This window comes from Balaenoptera physalus (genome assembly GCF_965194825.1).
Source record: "Balaenoptera physalus genome assembly, chromosome: 19".
Classification (NCBI taxonomy): domain Eukaryota; kingdom Metazoa; phylum Chordata; class Mammalia; order Artiodactyla; family Balaenopteridae; genus Balaenoptera; species Balaenoptera physalus.
Window position 1 is genome coordinate 39,023,059 of NC_138900.1, and position 15,842 is coordinate 39,038,900.

At 46.4% G+C, this 15,842-nt stretch overlaps 1 protein-coding gene across 2 annotated transcripts in view; it reads left to right on the forward strand.

Annotated features, from left to right (window-relative positions):
* The window catches only part of CES1 (carboxylesterase 1), a 35,266-nt gene extending 19,978 nt beyond the window's left edge, over positions 1-15,288 (forward strand). For both annotated transcript variants that reach the window (XM_082436999.1, XM_082437000.1), the window contains exons 6-14: positions 972-1,076; positions 2,934-3,038; positions 5,499-5,537; positions 5,863-6,003; positions 8,484-8,564; positions 9,277-9,424; positions 13,441-13,572; positions 14,560-14,632; positions 14,911-15,288. In XM_082436999.1, coding sequence (XP_082293125.1) covers positions 972-1,076; positions 2,934-3,038; positions 5,499-5,537; positions 5,863-6,003; positions 8,484-8,564; positions 9,277-9,424; positions 13,441-13,572; positions 14,560-14,632; positions 14,911-15,094 — 1,008 coding nt within the window. In that variant the 3' untranslated portion in view covers positions 15,095-15,288. The remainder of the gene's footprint in view (positions 1-971; positions 1,077-2,933; positions 3,039-5,498; positions 5,538-5,862; positions 6,004-8,483; positions 8,565-9,276; positions 9,425-13,440; positions 13,573-14,559; positions 14,633-14,910) is intronic.
* The last annotated feature ends 554 nt before the right edge of the window (positions 15,289-15,842 follow it).

The window sequence follows — 15,842 nt, forward strand, 5'->3', positions numbered from 1 at the left end:
AGAGAGAGGAAGGAGGATGGAAGGGGGGATGGGACCGGGGATATGGAACACAGACACAACTTGGGAGCCTGATGTGGGGAATGGGAATAAGGAGACACTGAGGGAAGCAAAGATGGACAAGCAGACTAGAAGGCGCTGGGAGCTGTTAGAAACCCTCCAGCTGCCTCACAGTTGAGCAGAAGGTCAGTGCTATTACTGCATTTTTAAAACAGTATGTTGGATTCATAGTTGAATATTCAGAGGAAAATGTTTTTATTTTATAAAATGGAGAAAAAAGAAAAGCATAGATAACTCCCCCAAAATAAAAATTCATCCACAATCCCATTAGCCAGGGATTGTCACCATGGACAGTTTTATTTTTCTAGTCTTTTTTCCATGAATCTATCTATCATCTATCTATCTATCTATCATCTATCATCTATCTACCTATCTATCTGTATCTATGAATTTTTAAACAAAAAAACTTCCTTAATATTATAACACAAATATTTCCCTAACCATTAGTTATTCTTTTATATTTTTTGTGTGTATAGTCGAGTATAGTATTTCATTGTAAGAATGAAAAATACCTTATTTACCCAATGTCATATATTAGAACCTTGTGTTATTTCCAATTTTTACTGTTATAAATAACACGAACATTTTAGAGATTTTTGTGTGCCTCCATGATCATTTTCCTTAAAATAAATCCTAAGTAATGGAAACGGGGAATCAGAACTGTGCCTTTAAAGTGTTGCTAGGAATTGCTGAGCTGCCATTCAGATACTTTGATTGTTATAATCAGTGTGTGCCACACACTTCCTGTTTTGTCCTTGACTCTGCTCCTGCCTCCTTCCAGCTGAGGTTTTCTTGCAGAAGCCGGGCCCCAAGGTCTCCAGGGGAACAGCCCAGGACAGGGCTGTGGATGGGGGTGGCTCTTGAAGACCCCTTCCTGTGAGCATAAACTCCCTTTCTCGCCACCCTCCTCCCAGGTGTTGTCTCCCCTGGCCAAGAACCTCTTCCACCGGGCCATCTCTGAGAGTGGCGTGGCCCTCACTTCTATCCTGGTCCAGACGGACATGAAGGCTGCAGCTAAGGTAGGTCTCACACTGGCCTGTCCCCACACCCTTTGCTCTGCTCTCCTGGAGTTGTCAGGGTCTTTCTTACTGTGGGAGCCGGCTGACATCCTCAAAGAATCACAGAAGTGAGGGTAGCTGAGCAGGGAGGGCAAGGGCACACCTCAGCCCACCTCCACCTTCTACCGCTGAGCAAACTGGGGCAGAGAGCGGAAGCACTTGCCAAGGTCAGCGAGTGATCAGGGCAGAGCCGGACTCAAGCTCATGACTCTGGGCTGCCAGCCCCATGCACGGTCCACTGACCATATTTCCTAAAGGAGGGGTGCTGGGCTGGATGTGTCTGGTGGACTGTCATTGTGTCTTGCCTCTCTCAGGATCTGAGGTCTGGTGAACTCATTTGTACCATGTGGGCCTGGAGTGGATTCTCCTTGGGGGCTTGTGACTGGGGTGGGTTCCTGAAGAATTCATTCATTGATTCATTCATTCACTCAACAAATAGTTTTGATATAATCTGACATCTCGCAACCTCATGAAGCTTCTGTTATAATTGAGGAGACAGATTAATAATTATATAATTGCACAACTTACAAAATGTCAACTGTGACTAGAGCAATAGAGGAGAGATAACTGATGTTATAACAGAATCCAAAAGGAGCACTTAGTCCAGTGGATAGGGGGAGGTTTTCAGGAAAGGCTTCATGAAAAAAAGTGATCAACGAGTTGAGATGTGAAAGATGAACAGTAAATTACTTGGTAAGAAAAGAATATCCAGGAAGAGGGAACAGCCTGTGCAAATGTCCTGTGACAGGAGCAGGTATCTCAAGTGAGAGAGAGTGAGAAAGGCTGCTGTGGCCAGAGCAGAAAGAGCAGACGGAACCTGGAGTGAAGTGAGGATGGGGCCATCGGCAGGGCCATGCTGCATAGGACCTGGTGAGGACTTTGTCTTTATTCGGAGAGCGTTAGGAAGCCAAGGAAAGGTGAGCAACAGGGAGGCTCTGCTGAGGAGTGTGCGCTGGAGTCATTGATGTGGAGCGTTTTCGTCGGGCTGTGAGCGCTGGTTAGGTGGCCGGGTGGGGGCAGCAGGCAGACGTAGAGGGACTGCCTGGTGAGCAGGAGGGGAGGAGATAAGACACCAAGAATTTAAACAATTGTTGAGACTGCTTTTCAGAATTCTTTGGCTATTAACAGCAGAAGCCCCTTGATCAGGCTTAAGTCAAGAAGGGGGAGTTTATTTAAAGGAAACAAAGGTGGCAGAAATGGTGCTGGATTTTGCTATCAAACAGGACCAGAAATTGGCAGAATGAAGAATCCAAGACTCTTATTCTTGCCCTCTCTCTCTCTCTCTCTCTCTCTCTCTCTCTCTCTCTCCCCTCTACTTCTTCATGTGCCTTTTTATTTAATTTTTCACCAAATACATACTGAGCATTGATTGTATGTCAGACACTGGACCAGGCTCTGGGCAGCCCATGTGTACTCTCCATGGTTCCACCATCATGGAGCCTGACTTCTCTCCTTCTGCATCTTCCCCTCTGGCTGCACTTTGCAAGTGTCTAGCCTGAGGCCAAAAGGCTATTAATTGGGTGAGCCGAGATTTGAAATTAGACAGTGGATTCTGGATTCCATGCTCTTAAGCCCCACTCCATGCTGCCTGTCTTTAGATGTTCAGCTTTGAGATCATTATGTCCACTTGAACAGAGATAAGGCAGCAGAGGCTGAGGAATATAATTGGCACGTCTGGGATCCAGGACATACTCGTCGAGAGTATCTTCTGCTACCGTGTGTTGACTTTAGAAATTGAGGTTGGAGCAGAACACTTCGTTATTGGTGGAGGGAAGAGACATGGCTCTTGAATTCTGCTGTCACCTGTGATCTCTGCAGAAAATTGCTGTCTTTGCTGGGTGTAAAACCACCACCTCGGCTGTCCTCATTCACTGCCTGCGCCAGAAGACAGAGGACGAGCTCTTGGAGATAACGCTGAAGATGGTAAGTACATCCACTCTCGTGGCCACACAAGCTCCCCGTCCTGTAAACTTGGCCCCAGGCTTCATCATTTCAGCTGTCCCCTTGCCCTGGAAAAACTACCTGGGACAGTTTCTCACCTCTCAAGAGCAGTGTCAGAGCTCTGGATCTGAATGGGGAATTTCCTTCTTTCTTTTTTATTATGAAATATCTCAGATGTTAACAAAGACAAAAAATAACATAATGAACAACTGTGTAATAACTCCTCATATCTATCAAAACTTACTTTTTCCGATCTTGTTTTTCTGATAGATTTTTTTATATGTGACTGTTTTCTTTACTGTAAATATATATATGTCACATACAATTTACCATTTTAATCATTTTAAGTGTACAATTCAATGGCATTAATTATACTCATAGTACTGTGCAACCATCACCACTATTTCCAAAAATTTTCATCATCCCAAACAAAAAATCCCTACCTCTTTAAACAGTAACTCTACATTCTCCCCTTCCCCCCTGTCTCTGGAAACCTCTAATCTACTTTCTGTCTATGAATTTGCCCATCCTAGATTCATTCTCATAAGTGGAATCTGATAGATTTTTAAGAAATTAAACATTACATATTCTCAGAGGTGATTACCATCCTGAATTTGGGGAATGGGGTTATTTAGAACAAAGATTTTCAGAAAGGTTGTCACAATTGTCTTGGTTAATTTAGAAACCACCTCAGTTACAACCCAGTGATGGCCCGATTTTCTGCATGTCTGCCTCTAGTGATTCTCACATAATCGTATATCTACCCATTCATCCATCCAACCATCCATCCATCTATTCATCCATCCATTCATTCATCATCTTATTATACATCTGTCCATCCACCAATGAATCCAATTCATCAATATCTTTTCATCAATCTAATATCAATTCATCTATAACATTCATTCATCTGTTATCAATCATTCATATATCTGTATTTCATCATCCATCTCTCTAAAATCAATGATCCATCCATCACCTAATCTGCTAGCTATCGTCCATCTATCCGCTTATCCCCCCAATTCACCCATACTCCAAGTATGTCACAGAGAAGGTGACATTTCAGGATTAGTGGATGGCTATGGTAGTGGGTCATCACAGGAAGCTACAGCACAACAGATACCCAGAGAACACCACATTTAGAGCCAGTGGGAGCTATTGGAGTAGCCCGAGTGCCTGGCCTCTCTGTCTGGACCCTGGACCCCTGCGGATGCTCCTGGACCCCCAGCGGCCAGCCTCCAGCACTGGACTCTGCCCTATTTCCATGGGTTAAGTCCAGTGTAGCCTTGGATCCTGGTTTCTCAGGCTCAAATAAGGTGACCAGTGTGTTCAAAGACAAAAACACAACTGTTTCCTGATGCCTGGAAAGAGGTAAATTTATTTCAGCAATTCTCCATGTGGTACAAGAGATCCGCTTATAAGGGGAGAGTCGGTGACTTTGGGAGAATCCAGAGAACCTAAGAGCCCATGTTATCCTTCTGAGATCTTCTGAGATCACGTGGAGGTGTTTCCATGATTATCCTCTCTCCCCAATAACACACGCGGGCACGCGCGCACACACACACACACACACCTGGATTGCAGGGCCACAACCCATAACGGAGGGACCCTTACTGGGACTTCCTGCATACTGGTCAGGCCTGTTAGCTACAGTGTCACAATAAAATCAGCACAATCTTGGTGAACTCACAACAAAGAGAAGCGTGGGGTGGGGTGAATTTCAGTGAGCTTGTATGAGTCAGGATTTTCTAATGCAAGACGAGAAAACTAGAAAGGGGTATGTTGTAACAGAATCTTCAGGTTACTAACTGAAAAGTCCAGGAGTTGATGGCTTCAGGCATGTCCTGATCCAGATGCACATATGATATTATTAAGACTCTGTCTCTATCCCTCAGCTTTTTACCTCTCTGTGTTGGCTTCATTCTCAGGCAGATTTGTCCCCTGGGGAGGTTAGACAAGAACAGTATTCTAGACCTACATCCTATCTGCTTAGAAACCCTCTTTCCCAATAATTCCAGCAAAAGTTTTGGGGAAACTCTTGAACTGACATGGGCACATGTCCATCCCTGAAGTAATCCCTGTCTTCAGGGAGATGGTGAACCTCAGGTCTCATATAGATGCCTGGAATTGTGGAATGAGAGTGGGGAAGAGGAGGTCCCCCAAAGGAAAATTGGGGTGTTTTTGCCTGGAGGAACAAGAAGGGGAGATGGATGGAGGGCAGGGCAGGCACAAGCAACAGTCCTCTCCAGAGCTCCCCTCCCCCGTCCCATACCTATACCCTGTGCTCATGCCCAGGGGAGCTGGTGCCCTGCCCACTTCCTTTCAGCCCAGCCAGGGTGGCACCAGGAGGGAGGACTTGATACCTTTGACGCACAGCTCACAAGGATCAGCTTTTCTCCCAGGAAGCCTTCTCACCCACAACCTCTGCCTTTGTCTTCACAGAAATTTTTCGCTCTTGATTTACATGGAGACCCCAGAGAGGTAAGATGCTTACAAGAACTGACTATAGATGGAGAGATGCATGTAGATATACATACCCTTCAAATTAAATACACGTTATGTTATATAGTTTATACCAACTTGAGTGAAGATTTGCCCGCATCACCTAAGCACTGCCGGCCCTGGTCAGAGTTCTGCCCTCTGGGGTCCACAGACTTAGCCCCCTTTGTTAGGACCCTGAATATGTGGCCACCGCCCATGGGCACGCAGGTCTGCGATGCCGGCCGTGAGCTCAGGCAGGTGGAGAGGGGGACGCCGGTGTGACCTCGAAGGGGAAGCACAGACACGACGCTGCCCTCTTCCCCAGAGCTTTCCTTTCCTGCCCACCGTGCTTGACGGAGTGCTGCTGCCAAAGGTGCCTGAAGAGATTCTGGCTGAAAAGAATTTCCACCCCGTTCCCTACATCGTGGGAATCAACAAGCAGGAGTGTGGCTGGATTCTGCCGATGGTGAGAAAGTGCAGGCCTCTTAGACTCGCCTCCCCTGCCCGTCACATCACCCCTCCCATCTCTGGTCACAGGACCCCTCCTTCTACGCACCCCCCTCTGGGGCCTTCATACACCTTGACGTTTCTGTGGAAACCTTCTCCACGATGGCCCAGCTGTCACCTGGGTGGTGCGGCCCTGGGGACCTACATCCCCACACACTCTCTGCTTGTCCTTGTATCCAAGAATCCTGAAATGTCAGTGCCAGGAGGGCTGGTAGAGATAATCATTGGGCAGATGAGAAACCCAAGGCCTGGAAAGGGGAAGGGGCTTGGGAGTTAAGGAGAGTGAGGCGTGGGACCTGCAGCCTCTCCCCTGGGCTTGGTGCTTTCATAGTTTCTCCATAAATTCCACCCACCCACACCCCACACTCTCAGTCGTCTAACTGGAAAGATTCAAAGGAGCCTGCTTCCTCCTGAGTTAAAATTGACTTCTAAAAGTTAGGAAGAGCTTTCCCTTCTGCCAAAGATAAACAAAGCCAGACACTAGTTGAAGTGGTAATGAGTTTGATTCAGTGACACTCTTGCTATAGGGAAAAGATCAGTTGTAAACTGAACCCAAATCTCTGAAACAAAAGGCTGGAGCCTGTTTAAGGCTGTGGGCACGGGGAGGGGGATTTGTCCATGAAACTGGGCCACCTGGATTTGTTAGCTGGCATTTGTCTGGAGAAGAAACAAACTTCTGTCTTTATGACAGGAGACCATGGTGTAAGTAGAAGCAAGTCTCCCACTGAAGTTAGGCATTATCTTTCCACAGGGACTGGGGGAGAGAGCAAGAATTATCCCCTGAATGTTTGCTTTTCATAAAAGTTTGCTCTCAGGTCCTTGAGAAAACAGGTTGGAGCAGTGGTTTTACATCCCAAAGGGCAGAAAAAGGATTTATAATTACAAGGTTTCTAAAGTAACTGCACTAAGAAAGGGTTCAGGGACATACCTGCCTATCACCAGGTTTTGGCTAGAACAAACAGTAAAATCTCCTGGCAGCGCAGAGCTTTTTAAGGGGGCCTGGGGTCATCCTGGGGACATGGCCTTAAGCTGCTTGTAGCTGTGCTAGAGTTTGGTCAAGTCACTTAGTGCAGAGGTTTTTTTTTTTTAATTTTATTTATTTATTTATTTATTTATTTATGGCTGTGTTGGGTCTTCGTTTCTGTGCGAGGGCTTTCTCTAGTTGCGGCAAGTGGGGGCCACTCTTCATCGCGGTGCGCGGGCCTCTCACTATCGCGGCCGCTCTTGTTGCGGAGCACAGGCTCCAGACGCGCAGGCTCAGTAATTGTGGCTCACGGGCCTAGTTGCTCCGCGGCATGTGGGATCTTCCCAGACCAGGGCTCGAACCCGTGTCCCCTGCATTGGCAGGCAGATTCTCAACCACTGCGCCACCGGGGAAGCCCAGTGCAGAGTTTTGATGGAGTCATTATGTGCAGGGTTCTGCAGTTCTTCAGAATGATTTCAGAGGTTATACCAAAGGACCAAAACCATAATGGCAGAATTTGGGGCTTTCTCTGCTATCTAACACAGGCGGGGTATTTGTGAGGTCTGTGTCATCTGCCCCAGAGCCCTCCACTTCAACACCTGGCTAGCTGAAACCTTCCCTCTCTGTCTTGATGACCACTGTGGAGACTCTAGCCTAAATATATATATATATATGCACGCATACACACACACACACATATATATATACATATATATACATACATACACACACACACACACACACACACACACACAAAGACTGGGACAGCTTCCCTTAACAATTACTTTATCTTCTTTGCATTCCTTGATTTCTAGATATAAAAGTCCATTTGATTCATTGATTTTGCCCAACTCATCAAAGACCCCTGCCCTACAGAGTGAAGTAAGTCAGAAAGAGAAAAACAAATACCGTATGCTAACACATATATATGGAATCTAAAAAAGAAACAAAAAAATGGTCATGAAGAACCTAGGGGCAAGATGGGAACAAAGACACAGACCTACTAGAGAATGGACTTGAGGATATGGGGAGGGGGAAGGGTAAGCTGGGACGAAGTGAGAGAGTGCCATGGACATATATACACTACCAAATGTAAAATATATAGCTAGTGGGAAGCAGCTGCATAGCACAGGGAGATCAGCTCGGTGCTTTGTGACCACCTAGAGGGGTGGGATAGGGAGCGTGAGAGGGAGACGCAAGCGGGAAGAGATATGGGGATATGTGTATATGTATAACTGATTCACTTTGTTATAAAGCAGAAACTAACACACCATGGTAAAGCAATTATACTCCAATAAAGATGTTAAATAAATAAATAAATAAATAAATAAACAATAAAAGACTCAAAAAAAAAGACCCATGCCCATCAAGATATGACAGTGACCTTCAGCCTGCATTGGTTTGGTTTGTTGGTCACTTCGGTTTTTCTTGCCATTACCGGATGATTCACAATTGCTTAACCTTTGTTTTAACAGTTCATGGGCTACTCATTCTCTGAAGGCAAACTGGACCAGAAGACGGCCACATCACTCATGTGGAAGTCCTACCCCATCCTTGTAAGAGTCTAGGAATCACAGGAACTGGCTGAGCCCTAAAGAGAGGAAGAGACTTGTCCCCAGTTGCAAAGCAACTAATGGCAGAATGAAGACTGGGGCTGGGGGGTTCTGCCCCACTTTTTCTGCTTTTCTTAATCACTACCCAGGGTTGAGGGAGGGGGAAAGTTTGCACTGGGCTCAAAAAGTTCACCATTAACACAAGAAGAGAAACTGTGTCACTCACCAGGGGTGGTGAAGTCAAAAATCCAGAAATAGTAAAATTAAAACCACCAAATGAATGAAGAGTATTTGGTAAGAGTTTATGGTACATAAAAAATAATTCACGCCCTGGGGTTCACGCCCTGGGGGCTTCCACCTTCAAAGACTGGTGGGCAGCTCGGGGGCCTGAAGTTACAGGATGGCTTATAAAGTGAAACTGAGGAAGTTGTTAACATTTTCAGTGATTGCTTATTACAATAGAGGTTTTCAGGTGGCAAGGGATTGGTTAAAAGTGATTATCTCATACTATTTTAGGGAGATGACTTAAGTTTATTTTGTGATTGTCAGAGGGATTTACAAAAATTAACCTAAGTTAGGTTTTGCTTATGTGCATGAAATGAGCTAGAGTTAGTTTTGCTTACATGGCTTAAATGGTTTTGTCTGCACAGATAATTCATAAGTCTGGTCTCCACTTTATATTTAACAGTGGTCACTTTCACTCGATCTATTTCAGAGCATCCCTGAGGAACTGACCGCGGTGGCCGCTGACAAGTATTTAGGAGGAACAGATGACCCTGCCAGAAAGAAAGACCTGTTCCTGGACTTGATTGCAGATGCGATGTTTGGTGTCCCATCTGTGAATATGGCCCGTCACCACAGAGGTGAGTCCCAGACATTGGACGGGAGAGGGACACTGACCGCCCCAGCTTCACTGACTGTCCTGCCCAGCCCTCAGCACAAACACGTGTGGAAATTGCTGAGGGTCGTACATCCAAGGCTGATTGCATTTGGCCTGGGGTGGGGCACTGTCCTATTTTGGTTTCCACCAGGAGTGACTCCGAGAAAAGGATCCAAATGCAAATATTTTATTTGGGGGGTGATCCCAGGAAACACCAGTAGAGGAGTGGAGAAGTGACATGAATGGAGAGGAAGCCAGTCCACCCTGCACTGTCAAGAAAGCATCCGCTGTGGACACCTGGACCTGGGGAGCGCTGGGAAACCAGCAGAACACATGTCTCAGGGTTATCCCAAGAGAGTGGCAAGAGAGCTGGGGTATTTATCCTCCAACTTTGACGAGTCATTGGTTGAAGGCTGTTCCCAAGGGCAGTTAATTCCCTGGTGCTTTGACCTGCTGCACACATGGGCAGAGTGGTCTCTGGCTGCCAAAGACCTCAGGCAAAGAGCTGTGGATGCAGGAGGTGGAACTCAGGCTGGCATGCCCGGAGGCAGGGGATATGGGGAGGCACCGACAGCATCTGCCACAGGGCTCCTCACCTGAATTGCGGTGGTCTGTGGGGCTAGAGGGGAAATCTTGGAAGATAGGTCTTGGAAGGTTTCCAAGGTCAGAGCTACCTGCAAACTAGTTTGTTAACCAGTGGAGCTGGGGGTAGAGTGAGGCCAAGAGTAAGACCAGGAGTGTTGTCTGGGACCAAGAAAGCTGAAAGGAGTGAGTATTGGAAGAGTGGGGCCACGTGGTCTAAAGAACGTCAATGTCTGTGGCTGGCTGTTGTTTCTCCCAGTGTGTGCTGTGTCTACCACAGGACCTTCCAACGTTGACCCAAGACTGTGTGTAGGGTGTGAGGTCAGGGATGGATGAGCTCACCTGGAGAGGAGGTGTCCCTTTTGGGTACCTTTTGAGTTACTCACAGGGCCCTTCATTTCTTGGAGACCTCATTCACCTAGTCTGCAAGCCAGGAGATGGTTCTGTGGTCCAGACCTCTCTGCCTAACGGTGCTAGAAGGGTTTTGAACTTTGAGACTTTATAAGCGTGATAAAACGTAGCTGTGGCTGACTCACTCTGTCCCCAAGCGCTCAGTACAGTAATTTGGAGGCGCTAGTTACCATTTCTTCCTCCCTAGGGTCCTGATGACCAGCGAGGGGCTGCCTGGGGTCAAATCTGTTCTTTCATAAATTTGGTCTTGCCTCTTGCTACGTGTCTGACTTGTAGTATCCCCTTCAGCATCCATGCTGCTCCCAGCCATACTGGACTTGAGTTTTTTATCTGACATCCCGTGACTTTGAATTCAGTGTACTATTGCCAGCACTTCCCAGAGTTTATCAATGTCATTTTTTCATTGTTGTATTTCTCTCAATTTCTTTTTGATAGAGTAGTTTTCTGAGTATAAAATTAAACTTACCATTGTAGAAAGTTTTGAAAATATGGGAACATGTTAAAGAAGCAACTATATATTACTCATAATTCCTTCACCTAGAAGTATCAGCTATAAAGTTTTGACATTTTTTTTCTATTAGCCTTTCCATGTCTTACACATAGTTTTAAAATTAATTTTATGTTCATAGACAACTATATTATAGGCATTTCCTCAATGTCAATAAAAATTCATGGAAAATATCAATTATTTCATGGTATGATGGATTAAAATTTACTTTAGTATTCCTGTCCTATTGGGTATTTAGCCTGGCTGCTCATTTTGATGCTACAGAAAACATCATACTCAGCCTTATGTGCATAAATCTTTAACCAAGTCTCAAATAATTTTCTTAGAGTTGGTTTTTAGAAGTGAAATTATTAAGCTGAGCTGTAGGAGAATTTTAAAGTTCTTGATACATTTTGTGAAATTGCTTTCTGGTGTATGAGAGTGTGGATTTCTTAGTCTCTCACTTGGGATAGTCAGATTAAAAGAATAAAAATAATGCTGCCAATTTTATATAAGTCCTTCCTCACCAAAAAAAAAGAACATCACACTGTTTTAATTTGCATATTTTTTATTACTAGCTCTCTCCTTCCCTCTGCTTCTCTTGTTGCTCCTAACTGTTATTATTGAAATCTCTTCCCTACTTTCCTTTGAAGACGTGTGTTGTGATTGTAGGAATTTTTAAAAAATATTTATTTATTTGGCTAAGCCGGGTCTTAGTTGTGGCACACAGGATCTTCACTTATGGCATGCGGGATCTTTAGTTATGGCATGTGGGATCTTTAGTTGCAGCATGTGGGATCTAGTTCCCTGATCAGGGATTGAACCCGGGCCGCCTGCACTGGGAGCATGGAGTCTTAACCACCGGACCACCAGAAAAGTCCCCCCCGTAGGAATTTTTTTATAAATCTCAGTGGTTTAAGGCAAAACACTGAAAAAAAAAAGAAGAGGAATGAAAGGAAGAATATCTTTTGGGCAGCATGCTGCCATAATTAAGTTCTCTCACTCACACTAGGTCTTTCTTTGTATGGTTGGGTTCTGAGTTCCTTTCTAACACTTCTGAGTAGCAGAGGCAAGGGTAAACACCCTCCTTTCACTGAGTTCTGCTTGACCCTGAAGCAGCTGTTTAGCAAGTGGATTATGGAACCACAGACGGATTGCTTCTTCCAAACAACGCCTCTTGCTAAACCAAGAGTGCAGTGAGCGGGGGGAAGGGAGGCAATTAAATAAATTATTCTACATCCTCCTGTGAGGATGGCATATATTGTTACACTATGTAGTGGACAAACATTTAATGATATGAAGAAATTATTATAGTCATTACAAAACTACACATCCAATAGTATCCTTATTTTATATACATAAGCGGGGTAAGTGCTAAAATATTAACAGAGGTTCCTCTGAGCGGTGGGATTAGATATGATCTTTTTGTTCTTATTCCTTTTTTCTGCATTTTCCAAATGTGATTCTGTCCCCAAGAAGGGAAAACGTGTGATATTTCCCCGCGAGTCTGACTTGGGGCCTGACCCTTCCCCGGTAGAGTCACTCGCTCTGGGCCTAATGATCAGTGCAAAGCACAGAGCTCCCCAGGCGGGTGGCCCGTGAGTTGGCCCTGAAGGAGCAAGATGGGCAACTCTGCTGAAGCATCAGCAGGAAAACTGACATCTTCTTGGGGCTTAGAGAGGGGGTGGTGAGAGCAGGGGCAGGGGAGAGGGGGAAGGAGGAACTTTACCCTTCCTCTGCCCCTTCTTCCTTCTGCCACCACCTTAGCACTCCCTGGGCCAAGCAGGAAACAAGACCTGTGAGATGACAGAGAAAAAGGAAACGCTGAATTGTGGTTTCCTGAGACACAAGGAATAGACTGTCCACTTTCTGCATAGGCTTGTATTTAAATATCTGCACTTTCAGACCGGCAACTTGGATTTACTTCACTCTTCTTGGAATACGTGTGAAAAACACCAGAAACGCTCAAAAATGGGCATAATAGAAGGCACCTGTCAGGCTGCAGGTATTCTCCAAGGGAATGAAGACTAACCTGTCAGCAATGAAATGTCGTGGTATTTCTGTGTACATAAACTATGTATCTAGACGTTCTGGTGTGTGAATGCATCAGTAGGCAAAGAGGTTGATATGTATTGACCCAATGCCTCTATAACGATAGTTATTTTGAATCAGTTTCCCCAAAGTTTCAACATTCATTCATTCATTCATTCAATAACCGGCTCAAATCCAGTTCCACCTCCACCAGCAGTACACCCTTAAACAAGTCATAGAACTTTTCCCAAACTGTTTTTCTCTGTTATGCTGATAACCAGGGGCTTCCTGCAGGAACACAGAGGGTCTGGCACACAGTTGGTTCTCACAATGGGCAGCTGCTGTTAATATTGTTGTTCACTCAGGACCAGGCATGCCCCCAATTTCCTGATTGCTCACAGCGCCCCTCCCACCCACCTCTGGAGCCCTTGATACCATCCAGGGGTGCGTCTGCTGAAGTGAACTGTGCGTGAATCCATGTCTTCCAGATGCTGGAGGCCCCACTTACATGTATGAGTTCCAGTATCGCCCAAGCTTCTCATCAGAGATGAAACCCAAGACGGTGATAGGGGACCACGGGGATGAGCTCTTCTCGGTCTTCGGGGCTCCATTTTTGAAAGGTGATGGCCCTTTGGTGACTACAGACTTGGAGTTAGGAGATCTGGGTTCAAGTCTTGGTTTGGTGGCCTTGGGCAAGTTCCTCCTTCTCTCCAGGTCTTAGTTTCCTGAATTCACCATAACAGAGTTGAAGGACAAAGAGTCCCAACCTTTCTCTTGCTCTAATGTGCATGATGGATAATGTGTATCCTTGTGCCCTCATCCATGGTCACTCTAAGAATCCAGACCTGGGCATCAGTAAGACAGGAGGTGGGTCACCTGCAGGGCCCTGCTCAGGGCTAGAATGCCACCACTCACTTCGCACTCACAAGAGCATATCAGAATGTACGTGAGAGTAAGGTTAGAATTGCTCTTAACCTTGAATCAGGACTAATATGTGTCTGTCTGTCCAACCATCTATCTATCTAAAACTCATATCTTTTAAAATTAAATATGTTTAGGATTATACTATTTTAAAGAATACCTCTCACAGATGTCTCTCATGTCTTAACCCTCAGCAGTTACAGACAACTTGTGTGTGACACAACCCAGGGCTGTTCATGACACCCAGTGCCTCTGGGCACTTTCTGGATGGATGACTATTTGGGGACCTTGCAGCTTGGTTATTTTTCAGATTCTATGAAAATGTGTGTGGGTGAAGGAGATTGAGAAGAGACCCAAAGGAGAGCATCCTGGGAGGTGGGGTTACTGTAGCAGAAACCCTGGGGTGTGGCCCTGCGACCCTGAGGCTGCAGGGGCAGGAGGGTGGGCACAGAAGACCAAGGCAGCCAGTTCATGGATTGACTACAGCCCTTCACTGAGCCCGACCTAGGTCAGTAACTGTCAAGCTTAAAGTGCACTTGAATTACCCAAGATCTTCTTAAAATGCAGTTTTGACTCAGTAGGTCTGGAGTAAGGGCTCCGTTTCTGAATTTCTAACAAGTTCTCAAGGGCTGCTGCTGCCCCTGAACCACACTTTGAGTAGCAATGGCTTTGTCTCCTCCCCACAGATGGTGCCTCAGAAGAGGAGACCGATCTCAGCAAGATGGTGATGAAATTTTGGGCCAACTTTGCTCGGAACGGGTGAGCTGGTGGCAAAGATAGAGCAGGGCTGGGAAGGGTCAGGGCGTGTCTGCTGGGTGGGAGGAGCTTCCAATGTGTGATGGTCAAACTCCCCGCCCTGTGACCTCTGACGTGAGAGCTCCCTCAGTGGACAGGCTGCCCAGGAGATGGTCAGCCTCCTGTCTCTGGAGGCATATGAGCCTTTGGCAGAGATGAAGCCAGGGGGTCCCTGACAATCTCTGAGGGTTGTTGGGACCACACAGTAGCTTTGGGGAATTTCTATGTGATTCTGTTCCCAGGAATCCCAACGGGGAGGGGCTTCCCCATTGGCCAGTATATGACCAGAAAGAAGGGTACCTTCAGATTGGCGTCACCACCCAGGCAGCCGAGAAGCTGAAAGACAAGGAAGTGGCTTTCTGGAACGAGCTCCTGTCCGAGGAGGCGGCAAAGAAGCCACCCCAGTTAAAACATGCTGAGCTGTGAACGGGAGGCTCAGCTGGCCTTGGGGGCTTGTGGGACCCCAGACAGGGGTATTCTGTAGAAGGTGTTTGTGGGCCAAAGAGGCATCTTATTGTGGAGGCTGGGGAATTATCTGATGGGAGTAGCAGAGGTCAGGGAGGGGGAATTTCTGTTTCTGTGGCCTCAATTTTGGAAATAAATGTTCTTTTGGAGACCAAGTCAGTGTCTTTGTCTTGGGCTGGAATTAAGTCATCCTCATTAGCGAGAGAAGGATAAGAGAGGCCACCACTGGCAGGAAGGTGACTCGGGCAGCTCTGGCTTGGCCTCTGGACAGGAAGAGTCCAGTAGGCTGGGCCCTGGGAGGGGCTGAGGGGAAAACTGCATCTGCTCTATGTCTCTGGCCGTCAACAGCTGCAGTAAGTGGATGTGAAGGAACCAGAGTGCAGTGTCCCTCTCCTCCATGTGCAGCCGCCTGTAGACGTGGAGGGGGCACAGACCGAGGATGTACCTGGAGTGGGAAAGAGGGGGACTTGCCATGGTGACACTGTGGCACTGTTGTGTGGCCCTTACTGACCCTCCCACAGGTCTACAATTCTTTCTTCAACTTACACAGTATCCTCCCAGGCCCCTCCCTGAGGCCGTCTCTTCCAGCAATTCCTCTGAACCCTTTCTGCAGCCTGGACCACATCAGGTCCAAGCAGTGACCACCTTGAAGTGAGTCCCTGAAGTGTCACCTGAAAACTGACTCTTTCAGAATCCCTGGGGTGACTTC